This window comes from Aquarana catesbeiana, linkage group LG05 (genome assembly GCF_042186555.1).
Source record: "Aquarana catesbeiana isolate 2022-GZ linkage group LG05, ASM4218655v1, whole genome shotgun sequence".
In the NCBI taxonomy this organism is placed as follows: domain Eukaryota; kingdom Metazoa; phylum Chordata; class Amphibia; order Anura; family Ranidae; genus Aquarana; species Aquarana catesbeiana.
In genome coordinates, this window is record NC_133328.1 from 52,563,931 (window position 1) to 52,591,339 (window position 27,409).

At 42.4% G+C, this 27,409-nt stretch overlaps 1 protein-coding gene across 1 annotated transcript in view; it reads left to right on the forward strand.

Annotated features, from left to right (window-relative positions):
* Positions 1-27,409, forward strand: part of MALRD1 (MAM and LDL receptor class A domain containing 1) — a 737,846-nt gene that overhangs the window by 702,344 nt on the left and 8,093 nt on the right. Inside the window, exons 39-40 of the mRNA XM_073629748.1 lie at positions 21,712-21,787; positions 23,742-23,804. Coding sequence (XP_073485849.1) covers positions 21,712-21,787; positions 23,742-23,804 — 139 coding nt within the window. The remainder of the gene's footprint in view (positions 1-21,711; positions 21,788-23,741; positions 23,805-27,409) is intronic.

Sequence of the window (27,409 nt, forward strand, 5' to 3'; positions counted from 1 at the left end):
GCCCACGTGCATTCGCAGACCACGTGCATTCGCAGACCATGTGCACTCGCAGACAACATGCACTCGCAGCCTACGTGCACTCGCAGACCACGTGCACTAGCAGACCACATGCCCTCACAGCCTTCGTGCACTTGCAGCACTCGTGTACTCACTGCTCACGTGCACTCACAATACACAGGTGCACACAATACATAAGTATACACAATACACAGGTACACATAATACACAGGTATACACAATACACAGGTACTAATGATCCACACACACTACTCAGACAACACTCAGGTACTCACACTACACAGGTACTTTGACCCCTGTTATAACCTCCTGTTTTGTACTCTGGTTTTTAACTCACCACTTAGTCCAGGTCCACTTGGTCTAAGTTCCAGCAAGCAAAAAGGTGGCAAGCTCAAAGATGAGCATGCTTAAAATGAGTTCCCCTGAAAGTTATATAGGCCTCAAGCACCTGTGACCAATTAACCACACCCCTTAATTAGTAGGCTGAAGGAAGGAAAGAAAAAAAAAGGCTGTTTAAAAAGTGACAGAAAGGGTGTTAAAAAAGCAGCAAGGAACCCCCCCCCAAAAAAAAAAAAAAACTAAAAATGCAACACGGGAATCACCAGCAGTCAAAAGCAAAACTTGTTCACACTCTCCACTCAAGGTTCCCACTGTTTAGCTTCCAACCAGCAAATCTGTAGTGCCATCGATTTTGATAGAGAGATCAGGGGAAGAGGCACGAGGGGGAGGAAAAATGATAAGTTTGGTTTTGGATAGATGAAGTTTGAGGAAGTGATGTGACATCCAGACTGATATATCTGATAGTAAATTAGTGATACATGAGGAGACTGAAGGAGTGAGTTGAGGGGTAGAGAAATAGATTTGGGTGTCGTGAGTGTAGAGGTGGTATTGGAAGCCATGGGAGGCTATCAGCTGACCCAGGAAGGAGGTGTAGATTGAAAATAGGAGAGGTCCAAGAACAGAACCTTGGGGGTCCCCAACAGAGAAAGGAAGAGGAGAGGAGCAAGTAGAATTGTAATTAAGCTAAAGGTGCAGTTGGATAAATAGGAAGAGAACCAGCGAAGAGTACAGTCACGGAGACCAAAGGTGTGAAGTTTTTTGAGGAGGAGGGGTTGGTTAACTGTATCAAAGGCAGCAGAGAGGTCCAGGAGTAGGAGAACAGAGTAGTGTCCATTGGTTTTAGCCCTTAGTAGATCGTTTGTTAGTTTTAGGAGAGCAGTTTCTGTGCAGTGTTGAGGACAAAATCCAGACTGAAGGGGATCAAGAAAGCTATTATCAGCTAGGTGGTCGCTCAGTCGGTTATAGACCAGATGTTCAAGGAGTTTGGATACAGGGACGCAAGGAGATGGGGCGTAGGTTGTTAAGATTGGATGGGTCTAGTGAGGGCTTTTTAAGTATGGGGCTGACAAGTGCATCTTTTAGAGAGTTGGGGAAGATGCCAGAAGATAGGGAGAGATTGAAGATGTGGGTTAAAGAGTGTAGAATAGAGCCAGAGGGTGAACGTAGCATTTGTGAGAGAACAGGATTCAGAGGGCAGGTGGTAAGATGGATGTTAGCAAGTAGTTTAGCAACCTCATCTATAGTTGTGGGGTTGAAGAAGAGAAGTAATTATTGTACCTATGGGCATGAAGTGTAAAGCGTGGAAGGTAACTGAACAGTAGAGATATCCTCGCAAATTGTATCAATCTTCTGATGATTGGCGATCTCCTGGGCAGTGAGTGAGTTGGTGGGTGGAGGCAGTGGAGGACGAAGTAGAGAGTTGAAGGTAGAGAGGACTTAATTTGGACAGGATCATAAGGTGTTAATGAGAGAGATAAAATAGGTCTGCTTGGCAGTGAGGAGGCAAGTATTTTTGGAGGGCAGATTTATACTGGTTGAAATCTTTCTGAGACTTAAGCCCCGTACACACGATCAGATTTTCCAACAACAAATGTTGGATGTGAGCTTGTTGGCGGAAAGTCCGACCGTGTGTATGCTCCATCGAATATTTGTTGTCAGACTTTCTGCCAACAAATGTTAGCAGGTTCTTAAATTTTTCGCCAACAATGTTTTGTTGTTGGATTTTCCAATCGTGTGTACACAAGTCTGTCGCACAAAAGTCCACGCATGCTCGGAATCAAGTACGAGCCGGAAGCGCTCGGTCTTGTAATGGAGATATCAGGTACGTCGCAGGAAGCCCAGAACGCTCTCGACCATCCTGGCTCTCCTGCCACCTCGGTTGAGTCTTACTCATTTTCCGACACTCCAGCAACTCTACACCTGAGCTTGAGTCCCTCTCCCCACCCTCCTACCTTAAGTGTAGATGCAGAGCTGTGGGCGCTCCTACATGCCCTCCTGACCAAGACAGACATAGTCTCTTATTGGTCGACTGGATGCACAGCAACGTAGAGACTTGCTGGCAGTCAAGAAGGATGTACAGTCCCTCTCTTCTTGGCTCACGTCTGGGGAATCATCATTGGAGCCGCTACAGAAACCCTCCAGGATACCCATGTAAGCACTGCAGTGACCCTGCAGATTCACATGGAGGACATGGAGGATAGGAGGCGGCAGAATAACCTCCAAGGCCAACGGGGCCTGAAGACCTGGTGGATACGGCGGTGGAATTTGTCTGCAGGATTTCTGAAGATACCCTCCCCACGAATGTGGAACTTGACTGGATCCATAGGGCCCTGGGCCCCAAACCCACCGATCCTGACCGACAACGGGACTTGATCTGTAGAATCCACCACTACAGGCACAAGGATATCATCGCCTGCAAAGTGTGGGAAGCAGGAGACATCGATTTTGATGGGGCGATTGTGAAAATCTTGCCTGATCTCTCAAAAGCTACCCTGCACAGACACGCCCTGCTCCGCCTGGTCCTGGAGCTGTCCTGCAGGCTTGGTGCTATGTACAGGTGGGGATACCCACTCTCTGTACATTTCAGGAAGGATCAATGTGCATTCACCCTCCACACACCTGGAGACCTCCCGGCTTTCTTTCTGTTTCTACATGCAGATCCGGTCCCAGTTCCAAATTGGCTGCTGTTTCTCCCGCAGCCAACAAGCCGGTCGAGCTCGGTGGCACCATGGAGAAACCCTCATTCTCGGCCACAGAGATTCGGACGGAGATCGAGAGTACGTTCCCCGGAGGAGCCACATGCGTCCTGAGGTGGCCATTGCTGCTCTCTCTGCACCCTACACTTGCTGCCTAACCTAACTGCTACCACAGTATCTGGAGATACATGTTTCTTTTAGTAGTACCACGGATCCCTGCTATCAGACGTCACTGGTTACTAGTAAGTCCCGGTACACCAGAAATGCTGGGACTGCTATCGTAACAATGTTTTATGTGAGCTGGTTTCCTTCCTTGTGAAGGTATATTTCATCAGCGAGGAACTCAATTGCCAGGACTCCCTGAAGTCACTACCCGGAAGCCACTGGCATGCTGCTTCCTCCCCTATATCATTAGGCTCAGCAAAGGTCTTAGTGCCTCAATGTTTTTGACTGATCCAGATGCTCTATCTCACTACAGCTTTACTGCAGGATATAATTACTTTTAAAATTTTTGCTGCATCACTGTTTTATTTGTAATTTTCACCATGCTGTATCGCAGAGGTTAATCTTCAGGGTATGAGTATAGAGACTCTAACCATCCCCCCATGCGTATGTAGCTGGTGGGGGCATGGGGTGGGCTCCGGTGGTCCTTCCCCCCCCCAGTTGCCTGGTGAGGGAGGAGAATACATCTCAGTTGATGTGGAGAGGGGCCTCGCCCACTATGTAGCTGCTATCAGGGGAGGTGTACTAGCCTTCCTGGTCCTTGGTATGCCGTGCTCTGCACCAGTCCCTCTGACTGGCGTCCAGGTGCCCGGACCCCCACCCTCCTTCCCATAGTAACGTTCCATGCTAACGTTGCGAACAGGGCCATCAGAGAGATAGTGCTATATCACCTTTTACATGTACATAATCTTCAGATAATGCCTTTATGTGATGCCTCTTATGCCGCCTACACACGTTCGGACCTTGACCCTGAACATGAAGTTCAATAGCCAGTGTGGCTCTTCTGCTTGATTCCGAGCATGCGTGGAATTTTGTGCATCGGAATTGTGTACACGTGATCGGAATTTACGACAACAAATTTTGTTGTCGGAAAATTTGAGAACCAGCTCTCAAATTTTATGTGACAGAAATTCCGATGGAAAATGTCCGATGGAGCCTGCACATGGTTGGAATTTCCGACAACAAGCTCCCATCGATAATTTTCCGTCTGAACATCCGACCGTGTGTACGGGGCATTAGGGTGATATGTCCCTTGTTTCATCCCTAATGCTTTGCTCACTGATATACCTTTATATGCATTACATTGTCCCCACTACTTGTTTAGGCAGGATAGCTAACAGGGAGTTTTGTGTTTTGTCTCTGGCACTATATGAGACTGGATGCCAGCTGGGGGTTGTGTGGTGTCTGTGCCTCGTCCCCGGGGGACCACATTCCTCCCCTCTCCTTTTGAGGGGGTTGTCTGGTGGGGGAGAGGCACGGGCATTGTTGACCCCTGCTCTGTTATGCTCCTTGCTAATACCTCCCTAAATACTGTGCTTCTGTTAATGCCGTGTGCCTGTCTTAGAATAACTCATCTTGGCCGGGGTTGTTGGGGTGGGCTATGGATGCTTTCCCAGAGCCTGATCTGACTGCTCACCCACATAGGCCATTGCACACTTACCCGACTATTGTCGAGGTGTGTGTTTTCTTTTTTTGTTTTGTAATCGGCGGTTGCCAATTTTTTTTTTTTTTTTTAACATTTATTTTTTTTTATTTAGTTATCAGAACATAAAATAACAAATAAAGTTATTAAGAAAAGTATAACAGGATTCACACTATTACAGTTATAGTATAGCAAATGCATTTTTGATAAATACATTAAGTCAGTATAATAATTGTGAATAATCCTTCAAATTCATATCTTTAATTCAGTTTCTACCTAGTAAACCTCCAAGAATAAACCTATTCACCCCTAGGGGAGCAAACTGTGAACAGGTCTAATTCTAACTTGAATAAACAAAAGAGAGAACAGGATGTCGTCTAGTAAATCAATGTATTCTAGCGAGTCAAACCAAATAGGAAATGAAAGCAGCATAAGTCTCTACAAGGAATAAGTGATACCAACAGGCTACCTAGTGGTAGTTAAGACTGAGCGTACAAGTCTTTTAGTACTGTAGATGCTTTAGGATGTATGATCCATACATACCAGTGCTTCTTAAAGTGAATTATGTTATAATTTTTAAGTGCTAACAGTAATTCATAGTACGCCTGGGTGTTGACTCCTAAGAATGACATCGCACAGGTTAGGGGCCTCAATTGATTTCCACATTTTTGTTATGGTAAGTCTAGCCCCTATAAGAATATTCGCCACAAATATTCTGTATTGAAATGGGAAAGTGTCAAGGTTGATACCTAAAAGGGCCATAGCAGGTGATAGTTTTATCAAGTTGCCTGTGAGGGAGGCAATAAAGGTGGATATCGAGTTCCAGAAACTGGTCAGATTTTTACAACTCCATAAAATGTGGAATAAGGAACCAACTTGATCCGTACAACGCCAGCATAGTGGTGATGTAGATGGATATATTTTAGCTAATTTGTAAGGAGTTAGGTACCATCTATTCAATATTTTCTGAGAGTTGTCCCAATGCTCTAAGCAGGATGTTGCAGTTTGGTTTATTCTCATAGCATTGTACCAACATTCATCCGAAAAGGATTGTCCTAAATCTTTTTCCCATTTATACATATTAGGGTTTTTCTCATATTTAGGATACTGAGAAAAAACTTTATAGAAGAAAGCTATACTTTTATGTTTTACAGGTTTGTTAATGGTGAGGTGTGACCAAATTAAATATGGAATTTCAAAATCTTGATGTGGATTTAAGCTTTGCAGATGATTAAGCTTATTTAACTTATCATCAATCGTGGCTTTGTATCCTGAGGGAAGGTGTACGTAAAAGTTAAAGCCCTCAGCAATCCATTTGTTCATCAAGAGTCAGCCTCTACAGTAGTCAAGGGCTCTGAGTGGTATAGGTATCTTTTGTAAATGCCCTAGAGCATGGAAGTTTGAAAAAGAAACTTCCATGCTAACAGGGTAGCTTTAATGGAAAGCAATTTAGGAACTATGACCTTAGGGAATATCATGTAAGCCACTGACAGGGCAAATAAATAATTTCCCTTGGTGATTTCTCTTTCAATGTATAGCCACAGCTTATCATCATTTGGGAAGAACCAGTATTTCATTTGATCCAAAAGTGTTGCGTAGTAGTATATCAGGTAAGTTCATACCCCCTTTGTTTTTAGAAGATGTTAAAATAGAGAAAGCTACCCTTGGTTTTTTGTTATTCCAGACCAGGTTTCTCAATTTAGTATTTAGAATCTTGAAAAAGCTTGAAGGTATTGGAATAGGTATGGCTCTAAAAAGGTAGAGTATCTTGGGTAGAGTTTGCATTTTAAATGCTGCAATTTTGCCTATCCAGGATAGGTGCGTTTGTTTTATATTTTGAAAATCTTTAGAAATCAAGTTTAATAACTTAAGAAAATTAGCTGCATATAGTTTTTTTGCAGGAAATGTAAGGTTGATACCTAGATAGGTGAGCGAAGATGCATCCCAATTATAATGATATTTTTCTTTGAGGATGGTAGAGGTATCGTTAGATATATTCATAGGTAGGGCAAAGCTTTTCCTATTGTTAATTTTTTCAATAAGATACTTTACTAAAGGAGTTAAGTATTGATTGTAGCACATGCAGGGATTTGTTGGGACTAGTTAAAGATAGAATGATGTCATCGGCAAATAGCCCAATTTTATGTATTCTATCACCTATCTTTATTCCTAAAATATTTTAATTGGACCTAATGGTTTCCGCTAAGGGTTCAATTACCAAAGAAAATATAATGGGTGAGAGTGGGCAACCCTGTCTGGTGCCATTCGTGAGGTTAAAAGTCTTGGACAACATTCCCGAGGTGGAAACTTTTGCTGATGGTTGTGTATAAAGTAGCATAATTGCTTCATGGATAAATCCTGAAAATCCAAACTTCTCAAGAGTCCTGGAGATATAGTTCCAATGCACTCTATCGAATGCCTTCTCTGCGTCCTGCGTAATTTTAGTATTGAGGGATAGTGGATGATGGACTTTACCTCCATCCTTCACTCCCCTTAAACTTTGTACTTTTCTTCCTTCTCCTGTCTCTGCCCCCTCCCCCACCTCATTCCCCCCCCCCCACCGTTGTGATGAATCAACTAAAGATCATTTCCCTAAATGCAAAGGGTCTTAACATACCCAAAAAGAGAAGAATGCTGTTACATGATTTGAAAAGCTCTCATGCTGATATATCATTTATGCAAGAGACCCACTTCAGAGATGACAAGCTACCGATACTGAAAAATAGATATTACCCCCGACCTATCATTCTACTAACAGACCTGCTAAATCTAGGGGAGTTTTTGTCCTGTTGTCTAGTAAATTCAGATGGACCTGCCGTGAGACTATGTTGGATGCAGAAGGACGCTTTGCATTTGTCAAGGGTCTCATGGGTGGGGGGGTGCAATTGACGCTAGCAAGGATATATGTGCCTAACGATCACCAGGATATCTTTGTTCGTAATGTCTTAACCAAATTACTGGATTATAACCACTTCAGCCCCAGAAAACTTGGCTACTCAATGACCAGGCCATTTTTTGCAATACGGCACTGCGTCACTTTAACTGACAATTTTGCGTCATGCGACGTTGTACCCAAACAAAATTGTGATCCTTTTTTTTTTTTCCACAAATAGAGCTTTCTTTTGGTGGTATTTGATCATCTCTGCGATTTTTATAAAGAAGGAAGCCCTGAAGATCCAACCTAGTGCCACAGTTATAGGCCCATCTCTCTCCTGAACATTGACCCTAAATTGTTCATTAAGATCCTTGCGACCCGTTTAGTGCACACTTACAAGACTTACAAGACTTAGTCCCCATCAGGGAGGCAAGGGATAACACGACTAAAGTTCTCAACCTTCTCCATGTTGCCAGCTCAACCCGTATGCCCTGTGTCTTTCTTAGCACAGACGTGGAGAAGGCGTTTGACCGTGTGAATTGGCAATATATGTTCTCGGTCCTCTGCCACCTTGGCCTGGGAAACACTATCATTAACTGGATTACAAAACTTTACTCCAACCCTACAACTCAAGTTAAAACCAATAGAGTCCTGTCCGAGCCTTTCCCCATTATGAATGGAAACAGACAGGGGTGCCCATTATCCCCCCTGTTTTTCGCTCTGTCACTTGAACCATTTCTTTGTAGAATCCGTATGAACCCAGATATTCAGGGCTTACCTATTGGAGACACCCAATACAAAATTCCGGCATATGCGGACAACTTATTTTTCTCTCTCACGAATCCTACTATATCACTCCCAAAGTTACTATGGGAATTCAAACTTTATGGATCTCTCTCCAACCTAAAAATTAACTTTAATAAGCCGGAAGCAATGGGGATCGAGATTCCCCCTGCCTGACTATCAGCATTGAAGTTGAGTTTTAGTTTTAAATGGACGGAAACAGCTTTAAAGTATTTGGGTACTTATACTCCTACAAATATTACACGCACATTTGCACTCAAATTCCCACCTCTACTGGCTAGTACCCATATACTGTTAGATTCCTGGCATAAGGGCCTACACTCTTGGTTTGGCAGATGCAACCTACTAAAAATGTGCATCCTACCAGAAATTTCCCTACTTATTTCAAGCCTTGCCAGTTAAAATACCTCTTGCTTATTTTAAACAGGTCCATTCCCTTTTCATTTGTATGGGCACATAAAAAAACCACGCCTCCCTTGCCAATTGCTGCCTCTACCCAAACAATATGGTGGCCTAGCCCTACTGGATATACGGCAATACTATCAAGCAATTCACCTTGGTAGAATTATTGATTGGTGCCGTACCCGGTCCTCTAAGCTATGGTTACAGATAGAGCAGGCTCAAACTGACATTCCACTGTAAGGAGCTCTATGGTGTTTTGACCGTATAACCCCGTCATTGAAATCTCATCCTATACTGGGTATGACACTGCAGATAAGCTCACAGGTTAGTAGACAGAACTCCCTCTCTTCCCTAGATTCCCCATTGCTCCCTATTATGGGAAACCCACGGTTCCCTCCCGGTCTTGACCCCCATACACTTCAAACTATCAACAATTGGGTAGAGTTCAGGCATCTCATTTTCTAACAGGAGGACGGTGGCCTTCCATTGAAGTGTTAGGGAACGCTGCGGACCCCTTTCAACTGCCCTTTTGGACAGCACTTCAATTGCGACATTTCCTCAATACCTTGCCTAACCCACAAGGTTTTGATCATCCACTGATGACCTTTGAGGTATATTGCTGCTCAGAGGGCACCCTCACACAAGTTTTATCCAAAATGTACTCCCTATTGAATTGTCCGACCACACAACCACACTTACCGTTTTTAGACAAATGGGAAACAGAATTGCAATGAAATTTTCACCTGCCCAGCTGCAACATATTCTCAGATTCTCACTAAAATCCTTAGTCTGTACAAAAATTCAGGAGACCAACTATAAACTCTTAACAAGGTGGTACCTCACCCCTCACCTCTTACATAAATACTACCCTGCCACTACTGACTGCTGTTGAAAATGCCGGGGGGACAGGGGGACGTTGCTCCATGTATTTTGGTCATGTCCTAAATTGTCCTTTTTATGGGCAACAGTTAGAGACGTCACTCAAAAATTCACAGAATACAAGATTCCTTGTGATCCAACCATTTCCTGTTGCACGTCTCTACCATCTCAGCCAAACTCTATGAAAAATCCATCATGCGCCATCTCTTGAATGCTCAAAGTCCTGTATCCCACTCCATTGGAAGAAACAAATACCACCAACTACTGCTGACTATCTTCATAAATTGGAAGATGTTAATAGAATGGAGGATCTAGTACTCACCAACAAGAAAAATACTCTAAAACTTGGGGGCTTTGGAATCAGTTTGTCCTCTCTGCAGAGGGTACAGCCCTTTTTGGAACATAATATCATGAATGAGTTCCATGACCTGTTCTTCTTGGTTGTCCAGAGCAGGCCCAGACTGGGACAAAAAAATAGGCCCAGGCAACGGGACAGCCTCAGTCCAGCAAAGAGACAGCCTCAGTCCAGCAAAGAGACAGCCTCAGTCCAGCAAAGAGAGAGCCTCAGACGAGCAAAGAGACATCCCCAGACCAGCAAAGAGACAGCCTCAGATCAGCAAAGAGACAGCCTCAGATCAGCAAAGAGACAGCCTCAGACCAGCCAAGACACAGCCTCAGTGCAGCAAAGACACTTCCCCAGACCAGCAAAGAGACAGCACCAGTCCACCCCTTTTTCCTGTCGCTACAGAGCGAGACTTTGGCTGTAACACACACTAGATCAGTTCAGTGCACTCACCTTCCTCACTGTGCAGCTGTCACAGTGTGCCGGTCAGTGTTAGGAGAGAGGCTGCCATTGTCCCTCGAGTGCAGGCATATCTCTAGGGGCTGGCCCAGGAGGTGTCTGCCCCCTGCAGGTACTTCTCTCCTGCTTTCTTCTGCACATCCTAGTTTGCTGGCGCCGGCCTTGCTTCAGGCGGGAAGTGAGCGGCGGCCATGGTCTGTGTATGCCCTGTCCAAACCGCAGTCGCCGCTTATCTCCTGCTGTGTGGCCTGGTCATCAACAGGGTGCTCTTCTTAGGACTTGCAGCCCGGAGGCGCCGGCCCACCGGGCAAATGCTGGTGCCTGGTCCGGAGCCAATGCCATCCTGACCCCCCTCCCTTCCCCTCCCTTTCTTTTCTCTCCCTGTCTTTCATGCTCCCCCTCTTGTCTTTTCTTCTAATTGTTCCTTTTGTTTTTATTAAACTAGAGAAAATGGGCAAAGGCGAACTCAGATCTTACCCCAACTTCATTTTTCACCTTTCTCGATAGCTGACAATGAATACATTTGAATTAAACCATTTCACCATTATCAATAGAAGTTTTGCTCAGAATATCTACATTATTCTATTTTAATTGCTTTATGATCTTAATGTCAATTCATTGTCTGATGTTGTACCTGATTCCATGTAATGGATGTAGTGACCTGTTTTCGCCCATTGGGAGTTTCAATAAATATTATATTTGAAAAGAAAAAAAAACCTTCTGCCTTTACAAGTCCTTTAAAGCGGTGTTCCGGCCGAAATTATACTTTTTAAATAAAAATACCCCTATAATACACAAGCTTAATGTATTCTAGTAAAGTTAGTCTGTAAACTAAGGTCTGTTTTGTTAGTTTATAGCAGTAGTTTTTTATTTTATAAACTTACAGCAGGCTGTGGCCATCTTAAGTCTGGGCATCTGAAGCCAGACCGTATTTCTTCCTGGATCTCATCCTTGCAGATCTCGCACATGCTCAGTGCAGCACAAGCAGTGTAATAAGTTTCAGGTCAGGTTTCCATAGCAACAGCAGTGTCAGAGGAAGTTGCCGCCCCTTCCCAGAAGGCATTGCAAACAGGAAATGATGCGATGGGCCACGGCCAGGGAGGAGGAAGTGAAAAATGAATACAGCAGATATACAGTAAGTGCTGAGAAAAAAAAATTAAATATCCAATTTGTTTACAGTGCACAGTTTAGTGAGGGATGCTGAAGAGTTGTAAAAGTGGGTGGAACCCCACTTTAAGCTTTACTTTATAAAAACATTTGTACTGCACCACAGCAATGAATCACATTCATTGTTTCATTCTACCACTGTCATTTCCCCCAAGTAGGTTTCCAGCTGACTAGTGGGAAATTACCAGCTATTCTAATTTGAGATACTTTTTTAAATAAAGCCTATTCGTATTAGAGCTAACAGTAGATCCACATTAACATTTAAATTATTTTGTACACACAGGGGAATGTACATGTGAATGTCTGTGTAGGTATAAGTATTTAAACAAACCTATCAATCTATCTTTACCTTGACTAGTGGCCATGCTATTAATATTAGGAAAAGTAAAAACAGAACTAGTTAATTTGAATAAAAATGCAAACACTCTGAATTTGCAACATAAACAAATGCACGCATGCATACTTGTAAAACGATGGGGTCAGTTTATAAAAAAAAAATGCATTGCCTTGTGTCCAGTGAATCTGCATGTACATTTCTTGTGTGAGAATTGGGCAAAAATCAAATGTTCTTTAGGCTATATTCTCTTCTGAGCAATTCTTCTTTTATTTTGCACAGTAGCAGAATACCGAATATGGGCACTAGATGGCGCTGAGGAGCATAGGAAATGCATACTTTGTAACAAGAGATACAGGGGTTGATTTACTAAAACTGGAGAGAGGAAAATCAGTTGAAGTTAGATGCTTATTGGCTACAATGCACAGTTGCGGAACATTTTGCACTCCTCAGTTTTAGTAAAGCAACCTCACAATGTAACAAGTCTAGAGAACACTAGAGGGAATTAGCAAATTATACAATGTAAATGATTATTATAGACATTGTATCCCTTGTTACAAATATCTATATATTGTATTTCCTGTGCTGCTCAGCTCCATCTAGTGACCTTAATTTTCTACTGCCCTTAATTTAAGAACATTTTTCAAATGAGAAAATAGCTTAAATGGGTTGTAAAGTCAGAAGGTTCTATGCATTAAGATAAAAAGCCTTCTGTGTGCAGCAGCACCTCTCAGCCCCCCTAATAATTCCTGGAGCCCCCTCTCTGTCCAGCATGCAAGTGTCTCGGGCATCAAAAACTCTCCCTCCTGATTGGCTGAAACACAGCAGCGGCGCCATTGGCTCCCACTGTCACTGTCCCACTGTCAGTCAAAGTCAGCTAAATAATCAGGAGAGAGAGGGGGTGGGGCCAGGCTGGGGCTCCGTGTCTGAATGGACACAGGGAGCTGTGACTTGGCTCAGGTGCCCCCGTAGCAAGCTGCTTGCTGTGGGGGCACTCAACAGGAGGGAGGGGCCAGGAGCTCCAAAGAGGGACCCGAGAAGAAGAGAAGCGGGGCTGCTCTGTGCAAATCCACTGCAACAGAGCAGGTAAGTATAACATGTTTGTTATTTTTATAGAAAAAAAGAAGACTTTACAATTGCTTTAAAGAAAATGTGTTTTTGCCCAATTCGCACAGGGTGAATATACATGCAGATTTGACCAATGGCTTTGCATTTTTTTTTTCTTGAAATAACCCCTTAAAGGGGAACTGCAGTCGGCTCACATAATTTGTAATAAAAACATCTTTGCCATTCTGAAACTTCCCTCCAACCACTTTGCATATTATTTTATATATACTGAAATTCTGTACTTGTCAAATATGCTGCAGAAATCTCCCTCCACCGAGTCTGGCTGCAATCATTTTAACTGTGGGCAGCTGAAGCTGCTGCCTGTTCACTTCCTGAATTTACACACAGAGGCACACCTCCAGCTCTGCAGCTCTCATTGGCCCTCTTCTGACTCACCCCCAACCCCCTCTTCCTGGCAAAGAGAGCTGTGAATGAGGTCATAAGCCTAGGCTTTTTACCAGACAAGAAACAGAAAGTGGGCTGTATAAGGTCTTTACTGGCAGAAAAAAAAAGTTTTACTATCCAAAGTTAAAAAAAGAAAGGGCAGAGGATTTAATAGATGGAAAGTTGAAAAAATTACTGAAGTTCCACTTTAATGACTTAAAGTGGATGTAAACCCAATGTCATCCTTTCTAAACTACTGCCATTGGGGTTATCTATAAGGATATACATGCCTCCTGCATGTATCTTTACCTGTCAAATGTCTCCCCTCTGTCTGTTATGAGACCCGAAAAACTGCATATTCTGTGGGCGGGTCTGGAGCTCGGTGGGTGGAGTCGTGATGTCAGTACACTCCCCGCCCACCTCTACACTCCCCTTGTCAATATGCATTTTCTCCTGTATTTCTTACACTGAACTTCTGCTATGATCTCTAACATCCAGTGAAAAGACAGGAAAGTAACCACATGACTTCAGCATGCCCAATCATGCTGAGGTGTGGAACAGCCAATCCTTGCAGAGCTGCTGAAGAAAGGAGTGGGAAGGAATTAAAAAATAATGCCTGTGTCTTAGGCTAGTGCACGAGATATGTAAATCACCTGTCACTCATATTAAGGGGGAGGATTTGACAAAGTTTTTCTCAGTTTGTCAAGATTTTTCTCACTGAACAATAAAAGGGGATTGCTCAGAGATGGATTAACTCTGTGTGGCAAGACTGGGCTCAAATGATAGGAAATCTTATATTCTACATTATGACATTTCTTAATATGTTTCACAGCTGCCTAACAGCAGGATAATACATTCTCTATGACCTGTTGGCTTCAGCTCTGCTTGCTGTATAGCTCAGATGTCTAGGCTTTTCACACACCTCTATGATTGTTATATTTGCATTAGAGGAGGAGACCCCAATTAAACAATGTGGCTCCTCCTATTTTTGTCTTGTGTTCTGCTTTCTCATTTGATTGACAGCTGCCTTTAGTATAACAAGTAACCGATATAAGAGCAGCAGAGGGAGGGGGGTGGGGATTGAACTGCCCTGCAGGCATAGCAGCTGCATCTTGGATTCTCTATGATCTGTTGGCCTCAGCTCAGCTTGCTGTACAGTTTAGATGTCATAGGCTTTTCACACACACCTCTATGTATGTTAAATTTGCATAAGAGGCGGAGACCCACATTGAACAACGTGGCTCCTCCCATTTCTGCCTTGTGTTCTGCTTTCTCATTTGATTGACAGCTGCATTTAGTATAACAAGTAGCTGATATAAGAGCAGCAGAGGGAGGAGGGTGGGGATTGAACTGCCCTATTTTATACTCGGCTCCTGGCAGAGAATTAAAGTACTTCCTTTAGTGAACTTCCCCTTTCTTACATCAGTTTCCTCAAACAGTAACATCACCTTTATCACCTCTAACTAATGCTGCGGAAGTAAATGTAATAGAGTCTGCAAGATGGCAAACGTATAACATAAAACAGTGTTTACCAAACAGGATTCCATAGCAGTGTTAATTTTGGCAGCAAATTTCGATTCAGTTTTAGTCTTATGCCGCATACACACGATCGGATTTTCCGCCAACAAATGTTGGATGTGAGCTTGTTGGCGGAAAGTCCGATTGTGTGTATGCTCCATTGAACATTTGTTGGCGGACTTTCCGCCAACAAATGTTGGCTAGCAGGTTCTCAAATTTTCCGCCAACAAATTCTTGTTGTCGGACTTTCCGATCGTCTGTACACAAGTCCATCACGCAAAAGTCCACGCATGCTCAGAATCAAGTACGAGCCGGAAGTGCTCGGTCTTGTAAAACTAGTGTTCGTAATGGAGACATCACGTACGTCTTATACGTCACCACGTTTGTAATTGTTGGCCAACATTTGTGTGACCGTGTGTATACAAGACAAGTTTGAGCCAACATCCTTCGAACAAAAGTCCACAGTTTTGTTGGCAGAAAGTCCGATCGTGTGTTTGTGGCATAAGTCTTAGGACTAAAATGGCATTTTAGTTTTATTCCCATTTTAGTCTTCTGCAAGTGTTTTAGTCGTATTTAGTCGACTAAATCTCCAGTACATTTTAGTTGACTAAAATTTACAAACTCATTATATACTACTGCTGGAGTGAAAAAAACTAATAGGTTATTAGTTATGGTATTAAGGTTTGAACATGCACTACAGCACAGATGTAGTCATTATATAACATTTTTATTTAAGTAAAACCGTTTCGTCAAGAATATTGCTTTTTTCACAAAAGGGAAACATAAAAATAAAAAAATAACTAAATATATAAAAACTCTTTGTGTGATCATGATGATGCCACAAACCATGCACTGCACAATCATTAACATGAACTTAACAGTTCAAGAAACTCCAACTGAACAACAGAACACAACAAGAAATTTCAGCAGCTTGGCTGGCCTGGTGTCAAGGACAGCAAAGAGGCCAGGCCACTATCTCACTCCCGGAAAAACATCAGGGACAGACTGATATTCTGCAAAAGGTACAGGGATTGGACCTCTGACAACGAGTAGAATAAAGTAATTTTCTCTGATGAATCCCCTTTCTGATTGGGGCATCCGGAAGAAACCTTGCCCAGAGAAGAAAAGGTGAGCGTTACACTATCAGTCCTATGTCATGCTCATGCCATCAGTAAAGCATCCTGAAACCATTCATGTGTGGGGTTGCTTCTCAGCCAAGAGAGTGGTGGCCTCACTCACTATTTTGCCTAAAAACACAGCCATTAATAAAGAATGGTACAAAAACATCCTCAGGCTCCAGGAACAACTTCTCCTAACCATCCAAGAGCAGTTTGGTGATGAACAATGCCTTTTCCAGTATGATGGAGCACCTTGTCAATGCCATATGGCAAAAGTGATAACTAAGTGGGTTGGGGAAAAAACATGGAAATTTTGGGTCCATGGCCAGGAAACTCCCCAGACCTTAATCCCATTGAGAACTTGTGTTCAATCATCAAGAGGGCGGGTGAGTGAACAAAAATAACCCTACGAATTCTGACAAACTCCAAGCATTGATTATGCAAGAATGGGCTGCCAGTGCCATCAGTCAGGAATCAGGATGTGGCGCAGAAGTTCATTGACAATGACAGCATGCCAGGACGAATTGCAGAGGTCTTGAAAAAGAAGGGTCAACTCAAGACTGCAAATATTGACTCTTTACATAAACTTAATGTAATTGTCAATAAAAGCCTTTGACACTTATGAAATACTTGTAATTATACTTCAGTATACCATAGTAACATCTGACAAAAAGATCTAAAAACACTCAAGCAACAGCAAAAGCAACAAGCAAATTAATATTGGTGTCATTCTCAAAACTTTTGGCCACCACAGCTGTACATATACAAGGCCAAGCACAGCACACACAGACAGCACACTGCACAAGCACTGTCACTGCCAGTCTGGCACAGCACAATAAACCAATACTTGAGAGTAATGCTTATTTCTACAATAAGAATCAGTTTACTGTCAGTTTATTATTTCAACAGTTCTAATTCTCAGAATCTCAGATCTATTAAAAGAAAAAGTGCACAGTCTACAATAATGCCATTAGTTTGTGGATTATAACAGTCACCACTTTGTATTACTCCTCTCTCTCTCAACATTTGCAAAGGCAATAGAGGTAAATATCGCACTAAAAAGACTACTGGGGCAGGACCCTGACATAAGGCTGCCCTTTTTGACCGTTAATGATCTTTTTTTTTTTTTTTTCATCAGTGTGATATTTATCTCTATTGTCAAATTTGTCAATGCTAAGAGAAAGAGTAGTTGATAAAAAGTGGTGGTTGTTATTGTTCCACATACTAATGGCATTTGTAGCCTCAGCCTGTGCATTTTTCCTATGAATTTAATTGACAATTAAAACTGTTGTTTAAATATTGATTCTTCCTATCGCAATAAGCACAATCCACAAGTATTAGGTATGCTTCTTATGTTAGAGATATAAATACCTGGAGAATAAAAAACTTTTTTTCGATTCATTTTAAGGAAAGCACTTTGTGCCAACATGACCCTTGCTCTATTCCGTCGGCCTCTAGAGAGGTCACCTGTGACACTGAATACCCTCTCTGCAAAGGGTTGAGAAGATGGCATAGCCAGCAGGTCTAATGCAAAAGGTTTTAAAGGTGATAAAAAGTGTCACTCTTTGACAGCCAGTGCAAAAGCTTTTCCTTATATTTTCTGATCTGCTGCTCTTTGGGGAGATCCTCTGCCTGGGTCTTCTGCGACATTTAGAAAGAAACCAAAAGACTGGATGCTTAGATGTGGATGCCGGTGGCGGTGCTTCTTCCACTTCCTGAGATAGTTTCACATCATTGTCTTCAGACAATTCCTCATGTTGTGTGTGTGGCAATGTGTATTTTCTTACGGAATACTCCTCTGCCTTTTTAAGCAGTTCCTGAATATTCTCATCCGCCACATCAACAAGGGTTTTACAGACAGTAGGGTTGACAAAACAAGCAGCTGCTGCAAGTGGCGAGAACATTTCATCAGTTGGATCTAAGAATGAAGCAAAACGCTGGTTCGCACTCTCTTTCATTTTCTGTGCAATTGTGGCAAAATCTTGGTAGCTAGTGATCTGTTTAAAGGCCTCAAGGTGACTGAGAAGATCAAAGAGGGCAGGGACATGGACATGGTGTCACTCTGGAGGGTCTTAAATATGTTCTGCAAAAGGCAGCAGTAGGTCATGCAATGATGTGAGCTTTTGCCATTCATTAGGGAGCACGCTGTCCCATCCCATGTTGTTTGCAGTTTGGCAGACCGACTCTTTCAGTTTGAGGAGTCTTGCGATCATGTTGAATGTACTTGACCAGTGTGTAGGGCATTCATTTAAAAGAGTAAGGCCACAGTGCTCCAATAGATTCTGTGTTGCAATCAAAGACTTGCAGAAGAGGTTCACAATTTATCTTGCTTTATCCAGTATTCCTTTCACACTTGCCTCCTTCTGCACCATGTGAACCACAAGTTGCAAGGTATGTACCACACATGGTGTCCGCTCCATGTCGATCTGTTGGTACCTAACAAGTGGAACACAGCCAAATATGCAAAAGTATAGAAAAGGTTACTGTTCCATTCTATTATTTTAACACTTAACATCTTATGGTAAATACTTTTGCACAAGACTACAAATAAATTAGAAAAATAACAAAGATGCACCTGTAGAGTAGAGCAGATAGCGCCCCCATATCAATCATCTCATATCCATGTGATAATTGACTGGTGTCAATCGGTCATCATGTAAAAGAATAATAAAAATGGCTCACCACAGATCATCAATTTCGGACTCAGCCTCAGAGTCACTTTCCAACATGGGGGAGTCTTCCTCACTAGAGCTGAGTGGTTCTTCTGCTGCCACCATATTGCTCCCATTGTCTGTTATCACTGTAAGGATCTTCCTCTTTGGTATGTCCCACTCTTGCAAGCATTTGTCCATACATGATTTGATTGACTGTGCAGTGTGTGGGTGGGCTACTTGTTCAAGGGCCAACAATATGTGTTCAGGTTTATGTTGGTTAACACAAAAGTAGCATGCACTTTTAGCAAGGAATGAAGCTAAGAGTCCTTTTTTGGTCCACAAATCAGTGCAAATAGACACTCTCTGGGCAGCAGCCAGTCTCTTTTTGATTTTTTGTTTTTCATCTTCATACTGTTTGTTAATCAGATTGCTTATTTTAGTTTTCTTTGGAACAGTCAGCTTCTTATATACTGTCTCCATCATGCTAACAAAGTCCTCATCTTCATCATTCTGACTGGTAATCCAGTGCGCCCAATCCATCTTGCTTTGGCCTCCTCCTTGGCCTGTTGTTCCTTGAGTCAATTTTGTATTTTGAAGCACCTAAATGAGCAGGGCAAATAGTTTGCTGTGGTTCACTGACTTGACTTGGCCAATCATTTGAAGTTTTCTCTATCTGTGGGGTTGAATTAGGGGAAAATTCAAGTTATTCAGATTTTACGTTCTCTCTCACCCCACGCAGTCAGCTCCATGTTGTCTCTCTGTAATATACCTTAGGCCCTTAGCACCCTGTGCCTTGCAAAAATTGACAGTAGCCCAGCCCCTCCCCAGCCTGTAATGCACAGTGCTCTGGACTGGACGATGGTCGGAGTAGGCTTGTAATGCTGCAGACTGCTCTCTGGACAGTGGTCTGATGAGGCCTGTAATGTTGCACACAGTTCTGGATGGTGGTCTGGTCTCAGCAGGTCTGACTTGGATGGCCTGTAATGCTGTATGCCAGTGGTCACAGGAGGGCGTCCTGTACTGATGTACAGTGCTGGATGGTGGTAATCTGAGGGATGGCCTGTAAAGCACAGTGCCCTGGATGCCACTGCCAGTGGTCAGAGGAGGCCTGCAATGCTGCACAGTGCTGGATGGTGGTCTGAAGGATGGCCTGTAATGCGCAGTGCCCTGGATGCCACTGCCAGTGATCAGAGGAGACCTGTGTAATGCACACACAGTGCTCTGGACAGACGGTGGTCTGAGGGGAGGCCTCAGGCCTGCTGTAATTGTAATGTACTACAGTACACACTCACAGTCTGCTCTTCTCTCTGCTCTGGACGTGGGCGTTTGGCTGGCAGTTTTCTAATGACTCGGGAGTGGGACACAGGTGCAGACTCAGTCTCGCCAGGACTTGGGAGGCCTGGCTGTAATGCAGTGCTGTTCTGGTCTCTGGCAGTCGTCAAGGTGCACACAGTCGTTTGCTTGCTGCGAGGGGAAGCAGGCAGAGCTCCGTGAAAACTGGAAGTTAGTTCACGAGGGTAAACGTCCCTCCTTGCCATTTCGTCCCGTTTTCATTCGTTAAGGAAAACAGATTTGATTTTCGTCATAGCTTTCGTCAGTGGATGAAAAAGTGCTGTACTTTGTTTCATCACTGTAAAAATGCCGATGACGAAAACGTTTTTGTTGAGGAAATTAACACTGTTCCATAGAACCCTAGGGTTCCTCCTGATCAACAGCAACCGCAAGGGGGCAATTGTCCACTAACATCCAATTAAGGGGTCACTTCTCCACTGAACACTACTGTATGTAAGAGGACACTAGCCATTCGCATGGGCGCTATGATTATTTGCTGTATTGTTTCTACTATAATTATCACCTATGATTGTCAGCCCCATCCAGTGGTCATAATATGTGTTTTTCCTGTATTACCTCAATAAAAAATACTACATTATAGCCACTAAAGGGAGCTGACGATCATAGGAGATCATTTATTACGAACAATATTGCAAACATTTGTGGTGCCTATGCGAATGGTTAAGACATTTGCATAGTGAATATTTTATACGTATACCCCTAAGTTACAGGACACTACAATTTTTACTGGCTGCCTTTCTTTTCTGTTGTTGTTCTTTTCATTTCAAGAAGTATTTTGTGGGGAGGCGGGTTAAAATGATCTGCCTTGGGTGTCAATTAGCACTGCCACATTGCTTATTCCTTTATTTACAACTTTGTTTAACTTATTGATTACAGTAATGTACCATGAGCTGTAGGCTATATCATCTTTATCCGGGGTTCCTCAATACCTGATAATTATTTAAAGGGTATCTAAGGGGTGAAAAAGGTTCAGAAAGGCTGGTCTGAAAAATTGATAAAGCAAAAAGGTAAAAAGGCTGGTCTAAAATATTGATAAAGCAAAAAGGTAAAAACATAGATTTTAAAGTACACATGCATGCACTATTATTGATTTGCAATCTCAAACAGTTTGCATTTAAAAACAGATACTTTGGTTCTGATTTAATGCGTATGTCACAGTGAAATGGAAGGGCCAATTAGGCTCTGTTGCAGTGCCAGTGTCAGGAACATGCGGACAGGAGGGGAGCAGAGGTATAATCTTATCATTATGCTCCTGCACTTGCCCAATCAGTAGGCTGGGCTTGTGTTCTGGATTAAGCCATTCCGCTGCAATAAAGATCCATGGCTTGGTTGCACTGCCTTGCAGGGATGTCTGGATCACAAAACCGATTGAACAGAATTACAACTGTGGCAGGTAACATAATTCCTGTATATGCATTTAATTTGTGTATTTTGCTGCTTGCCCAAAATTCAGCATTAAAGAAAGCTATATGATGCACACCTCTTGGCGAGTCTGTCATGAGGTCATTTACATAGCATAGAACAGTTTTGGACTCATGTTAAAATGACTCACCCCTTTAAAACTTCACAACCCTGTAATTAAAATTAATGTTTTTCCTCATTTTATTTTCCACTAGGAAACATAAAGGCGATATTACCCGTGGGTTTACCAATCCAAATTATGCAGGAGGCAGCATGACTTCAGAGAACGAGGTACATAAAATCTTTATCAGCCATTACAGTGCACTTGCTTTGAGCCATGGCAAAGCAGAACAGCAGAGCCCCGCTCTTATTTATTCCTGGAATGTGTTCTTTGGTTAGTAAAAGGTAGAATTTCAATGTGCTTGTGTATAATTGTCTATTCCATGGATATACAGATGCACACAGACTCATATGGGAGTTTATTTCCAAATACAGTACATTTGCTGATGCAGTTAATATGTTTAACCTGTATGAAAAAAGACGACGTATTAAAACATGATATGTTAGCTGCATAATCCACATTTTCCATTTTGGTTCATTAAGTAATTGAAATGAAAGGGTGTAACAATAGCCATTGCAGCCCACATAGATCTGTGGACAAAAACCTTTATCCTCACTGGCGTGATATGTGTATGACCCTACATATTGGAATGGGTGCTACTCAAAGGTCGGGATCTACGCAGGGGACAGGCCTATGTTTAACTTTGCTGGAGTTGAGTGAAGCTCCTTGTCTTCTCTCCATTTAATTATTAGTGTTTCCCCAGATGACGGGGCAGGTTGTAGCAAATTGATAAGCTTTCTTTGAATTGATCCACTTTGTCGCTCCCTTGTTAAAGCATGTGTAGTAGGGTGGAAGAGGAGAAGTGGGGCAATATCACTTTCAGTGGGTAAAAGGGTTGGGTGGGTGGTGTGACATGAGTAGAAGTGAACCCCATTGACATTATGTTATGGAGACCCGTGGTTTAAAATTAGACCTTTTTAAAATGTTTTTTTGTCTAATGAGCTTGACCTTTTGCACTTTATAGTAGTCTTTCAGTTTAGTATTTAGAGGATGCCATGCTGCTAAAATCCTGTGTTGATGGGCTTTTGTTTGCAACAGAACTAAAGCTTGAAGCAAGTTGATGCAACTTAGGAGATCAAATATACCTGTCAATGAAGCAGCATTTGCCCATCAACACAACCCCAAAGCTTGTCAACACTGTTCCTAAGATATCCCAGTTATGGAACATCAGATATATTTGTCTGATGGTTACAGCACATGTGATGTCAGTTTTCTCTCTTCTCCCCCAGCCGAAAAAGCTGCAGCACAGATATCTGTCAGTCTAATGTAAACTGATTTTTCCCTTGGTACAGGTAGGGCCAGTAAGTCCAGTCAACAAGTCTAACTTTTTCTGCTGTGTGCCCCATAATCTAAAGCAGGGGTCTCCAAACTTTATAAGCAAAGGGTCAATGTACTGTCCTTCAGGCTTTAGGGGGGCTGGGCTGTGGCCAGTGGGAGTAGAAAATGCCACAGCATCAGTGCCCCATCATTGGATGTAATGGGAGAAATAGTGCCCAATTGTTGATATCAATGAGAACAATAGTGGCCCATCAATGGTGTCAGTAGGAGGAATGGTCATCATTGGTGTCAGGTGGTGGAATAGGGCCCCAAGGGCCAGATAAAGGCACGCAAAGAGCCAAATCTGGCCCCGGACCATAGTGTGTAGACAACTTATATAAAGTAAAGCTAAACTCAAGGTGTAGGAGTAGGGTGTTCTCATAATAGCCATAGATGTGGCCCACTGACAGGACAAGTATACAGACATTCGTACAAGAAGCAAGTGACTTACAGTATATAGAGTGCTTATTTACCATTTAATCAATGACATTTATGTTAATCTCAGTGTGTTACAGTTTTCTGTCTCCCATGCTCTTTGCATGCTGGAAGACAAGTTTCTGTCCTTATTTCACCCAGAGTTCTGCTAGAAAACAAACTAAAATACCTGGAGACAGTTGTTCTAGACTGCCATTAGGACTTGTTCCGAGGTCTGTTCTGCAAGGAGCTCATTTTTCTCCTATCAGACAGCTCTCCAAATGAAATATTTACACATTTTAGGCCTTTTTTTTCTTGCATTTCAATTAACTATTTTCAGTAATGTGATTGTTGTTGGTTTCACTGAATGCATGCATATGATTTTCTTCATAGTTTTTTGAAACTGAGCACCCCAATGTTCACATCAGTGTTTTTCCATGGACATCTACCCACAAGGTAGGTTTCTCAAATTTTTATCTATCTAGAGTAATCTTTTTGTCTATCTAATTCTTTGCTCTCGTAAAGTGAAATATAAATAAACAGTCCTGCCAAAACACGCATTTTAGTTTCTCGTGAATGCTAGAAGGATAAGTGATATGTTTCTTATGTCTCTGAAGATTGGGACAAGATCTGTGTGCTTTATTTCCCAATTTGCATACCCGGTGCACTCATATTGAAGAGCTCCTACTCTGCCTGTTGTACTTTTTACTTATAGTCTGCCTAATATCAAGAAAGAAGTGGGAACACCCAAAGGGGTAGGTTTGAGGACAATCTATACCCCAGGGTGGACTGAAAAATATGTGATAACCATGACAGAGAGAGCCAGAGTTACCAGAGCCTACAAGAGCTAAAAAAAAAAAAATAGCAGAGGGTAATTCATTCCACCAAGCTTCACCTACAATGAAAATATCACTTGTGGGCAGACTGACGCATTATCTGCTCAATAAGATCTGCCTAATTGTTTCTCTCAGACATTCTTCAGTTTGATATCTATCTATCTATCTATCTATCTATCTATCTATCTATCTATCTATCTATCTATCTATCTATCTATCTATCTATCTATCTATCTATCTATCTATTTATCATCTCTAGAAAATCAAGAATCGCTGGAGCATAATAAATATTCAGGCTGGTTGTTTTCAATCTCCTGCCCTAAACTCTGGAAGCTTCTCCCAGAGCCAGGGGAAGCAATCAAACTCTCAGCCTGTGAAACCCTGAACAGGCCAGAACAAACAATTACTACTCCCTTGATTACAGAAGGAGCCAAACTAAATTTACCTAGCATCCTTTGCTAGGAGGGTGCTACAATGTCTTATATTATTTATTACAGGTATTTAAGGAGCTTTCAAGGTCCGATACTAGGGCCAATTGAGATAGGAGCCACTTATCCTGCCAGCATGACATTTATGTGTGGGAAAAAACCCATAAAAGCACAGGGAGAACATGAAAACTTCAAGTAGTATCTTGGTTGGGATTCAAACCAAGGACCCTAGCGCTGCAAGGCAGGCCTATTCTGTTCCCTTCTCTGATTAAGTTTAATTTTGTTACTGGTGCCTGACTTATCTCAAGCCCAAGGCCTGCCAACTGCCATTCTCCTGTCCAATTAGACTGTCCCAGGAACCTGTAAGGGCATTCTTTTTGGACTGCAAAGGGTGGCAGTAACTGGAAATAGGGGTATAAGCATTTGACCCAACTGGCCTCTATAGTCAATGTGTGTATAATTATAAGGACAAGTGATTGTAAGCTTTTTTGAGGCAGGGAGTGTTGTGAATGCCTCTATGTACCATGAAAAGGGCTACATAAAAATAAATATACAAAATAAATAAAAAACATCTGAAGAATGGAATAAAAGCAACACTTATCAATGATAGTTTACCTCAGTCTGGTCGTTGCTTGGCTGCTGACAGACCTGTTTAACCACTTGCCGACCGTTGCATGCTGATTTACTTTGGCAGAATGGCTTGGGTAGGCAAAAGGATGTACCCGTACGTCCCTTTCAATGTGCCGCCTAGCGGGCGCGCACTGCCGGTGATGCGCACGCACCGCAGGAGCATGCCCGCAGGTCCCGTGAGCTTGATATTCGCCGGCGGCCCGCGTTTGCGGCGAGGAGAGGCAGAATGAGGAGAGGCCTATGTAAACAAGGCATTTCCCTGTTCTGCGTAGCAACATGACAGGGATCTACTGCTCCCTGTCATCGGGAGCAGTGATCTCTGTCATATTGTAGTGAGCCCATCCCCCCTACAGATGGAACACATCCAGGGAACACACTTAACCCCTTGATCGCTCCTAGTGTTTAACCCCTTCCCTGTCAGTGTCATTTATACAATAATCAGTGGCTGTTTGTAGCTCTGATCGCTGTATAAATGTCAATGGTCCCAAAATAGTGTCAAAAGTGTCCGATCTGTCCGCCATAATGTCGCAGTCCCGATAAAAATCGCAGATCGCCGCCATTACTAGTAAAAAAATAATTAATACTAAAAATGCCATAAATCTATACCCTATTTTGTAGAGGCTGTAACTTTTGCGCAAACCAATCAATATATACTTATTGCGATTTTTTTTTTTACCAAAAATATGTAACTGTGGAAGAAATTCGTTTTTTTATATATTTTTTGGGGATATTTATTATATTTATTATAGCAAGAAGTAAAAAATATTGCTTTTTTTTTCAAAATTGTCAGAATTAAAACTGCAGAGCGATCAAATACCACCAAAAGAAAGCTCTATTTGTGGGAAAAAAAGGATGTCAATTTTGTTTGGGTACAGCGTCACACGACCGCGCAATTGTCAGCTAAAGTGACGCAGTGCCGAATCGCAAAAAATGCTCTGGTCAGGAAGGGGGTAAATCCTTCCGGGGCTAAAGAGGTTAATAACAACTATGACTGTTTGTAAAATGCAATAACCTATAGCAGTATTCACTGGCACATTTAGCAAACCTAGAAAAGGCCAAACATGGCAAGATCCCGAGGCACAGAAAATATAATGAGTATTATACTGATGCTGATAGTAATAACAGGTTTCTAGGCTCACTTTTTCCTCCTTCAGTGCTGTACAAGTGTTCTTAGCTAAAACTGAAGATTTCCTTCAATCAGCCGTGCTTTGACAGGCCATTCCTCTGGAATACAAATAAAAGAACTGAGAGGGTGTGCTTGCCATTGTCAGCACAGTACCACAGAGACATGAGGCTATGTACGCTACAAGATCTGTTTTACCTGGCTCGTCTCTGATGTTCTCCTTCTCTCGCCTGTTTGCATGAATGTTAGACTGTGAATTGTAAATTGAAAAGGCAACTGGGGAATTGCTTCCAGCACACAGATTAGAAACAAGAACTTGAAGGTTTGAGCGAGAAGAGGGAGAGATTTTTATCTGAAGAGGGACAGGCGTGATACTTATGGTCACTTAGTCGGCCAATTACGCTGTACTGTAATAATAAACCACTTGTGAAATGAAGCCATACATAATAACAAATCATAAAAGGTCAAGGGAGCAGCAACTTAGCAGGCCACTGTAGACTTCTTTGCCATGATTAACTAGAAATTAAGGTTGCACCGATATCGGTATCGGTGCCGATACTAAGCATTTGCACAAGTATCGGTACTTGTGCAAATGCTCCGATACCTGAAAACAATACTTTCAGGCACGGTTCTGTCATCTGTCAGCAGGATTCCTCCACAGAAAGCAGAAACGTAAGGAAAAAAAAATAAACATGGCAATTATCGGTTGTCAAGGAGCGGGGCTGCCGCGTCAGTGGGGTTCCCCTGTTGACAGCTGAAGTGTAAACGAAATCCGGAAATAGGAGCTGTCAAAAAAAAAAACAGCAACCGGGCAATGTTTATCAACAACATTGCTCAGCCATTGAAACAGAAAGATAAAAGGAAACATTGTCTCTTTTTGTTTATACATCTACGGATCAAAGGGATGAACTTCGGTCTGCTGATGAAGTCAGTTTAACCACTTGCCATGGCCATTTCTGACACTTCGCTCTTACATGTAAAAATTTACTTTTTTGCTACAAAATTACTTAGAACCACCAAACATTATATATTTTTTTTTTAGCA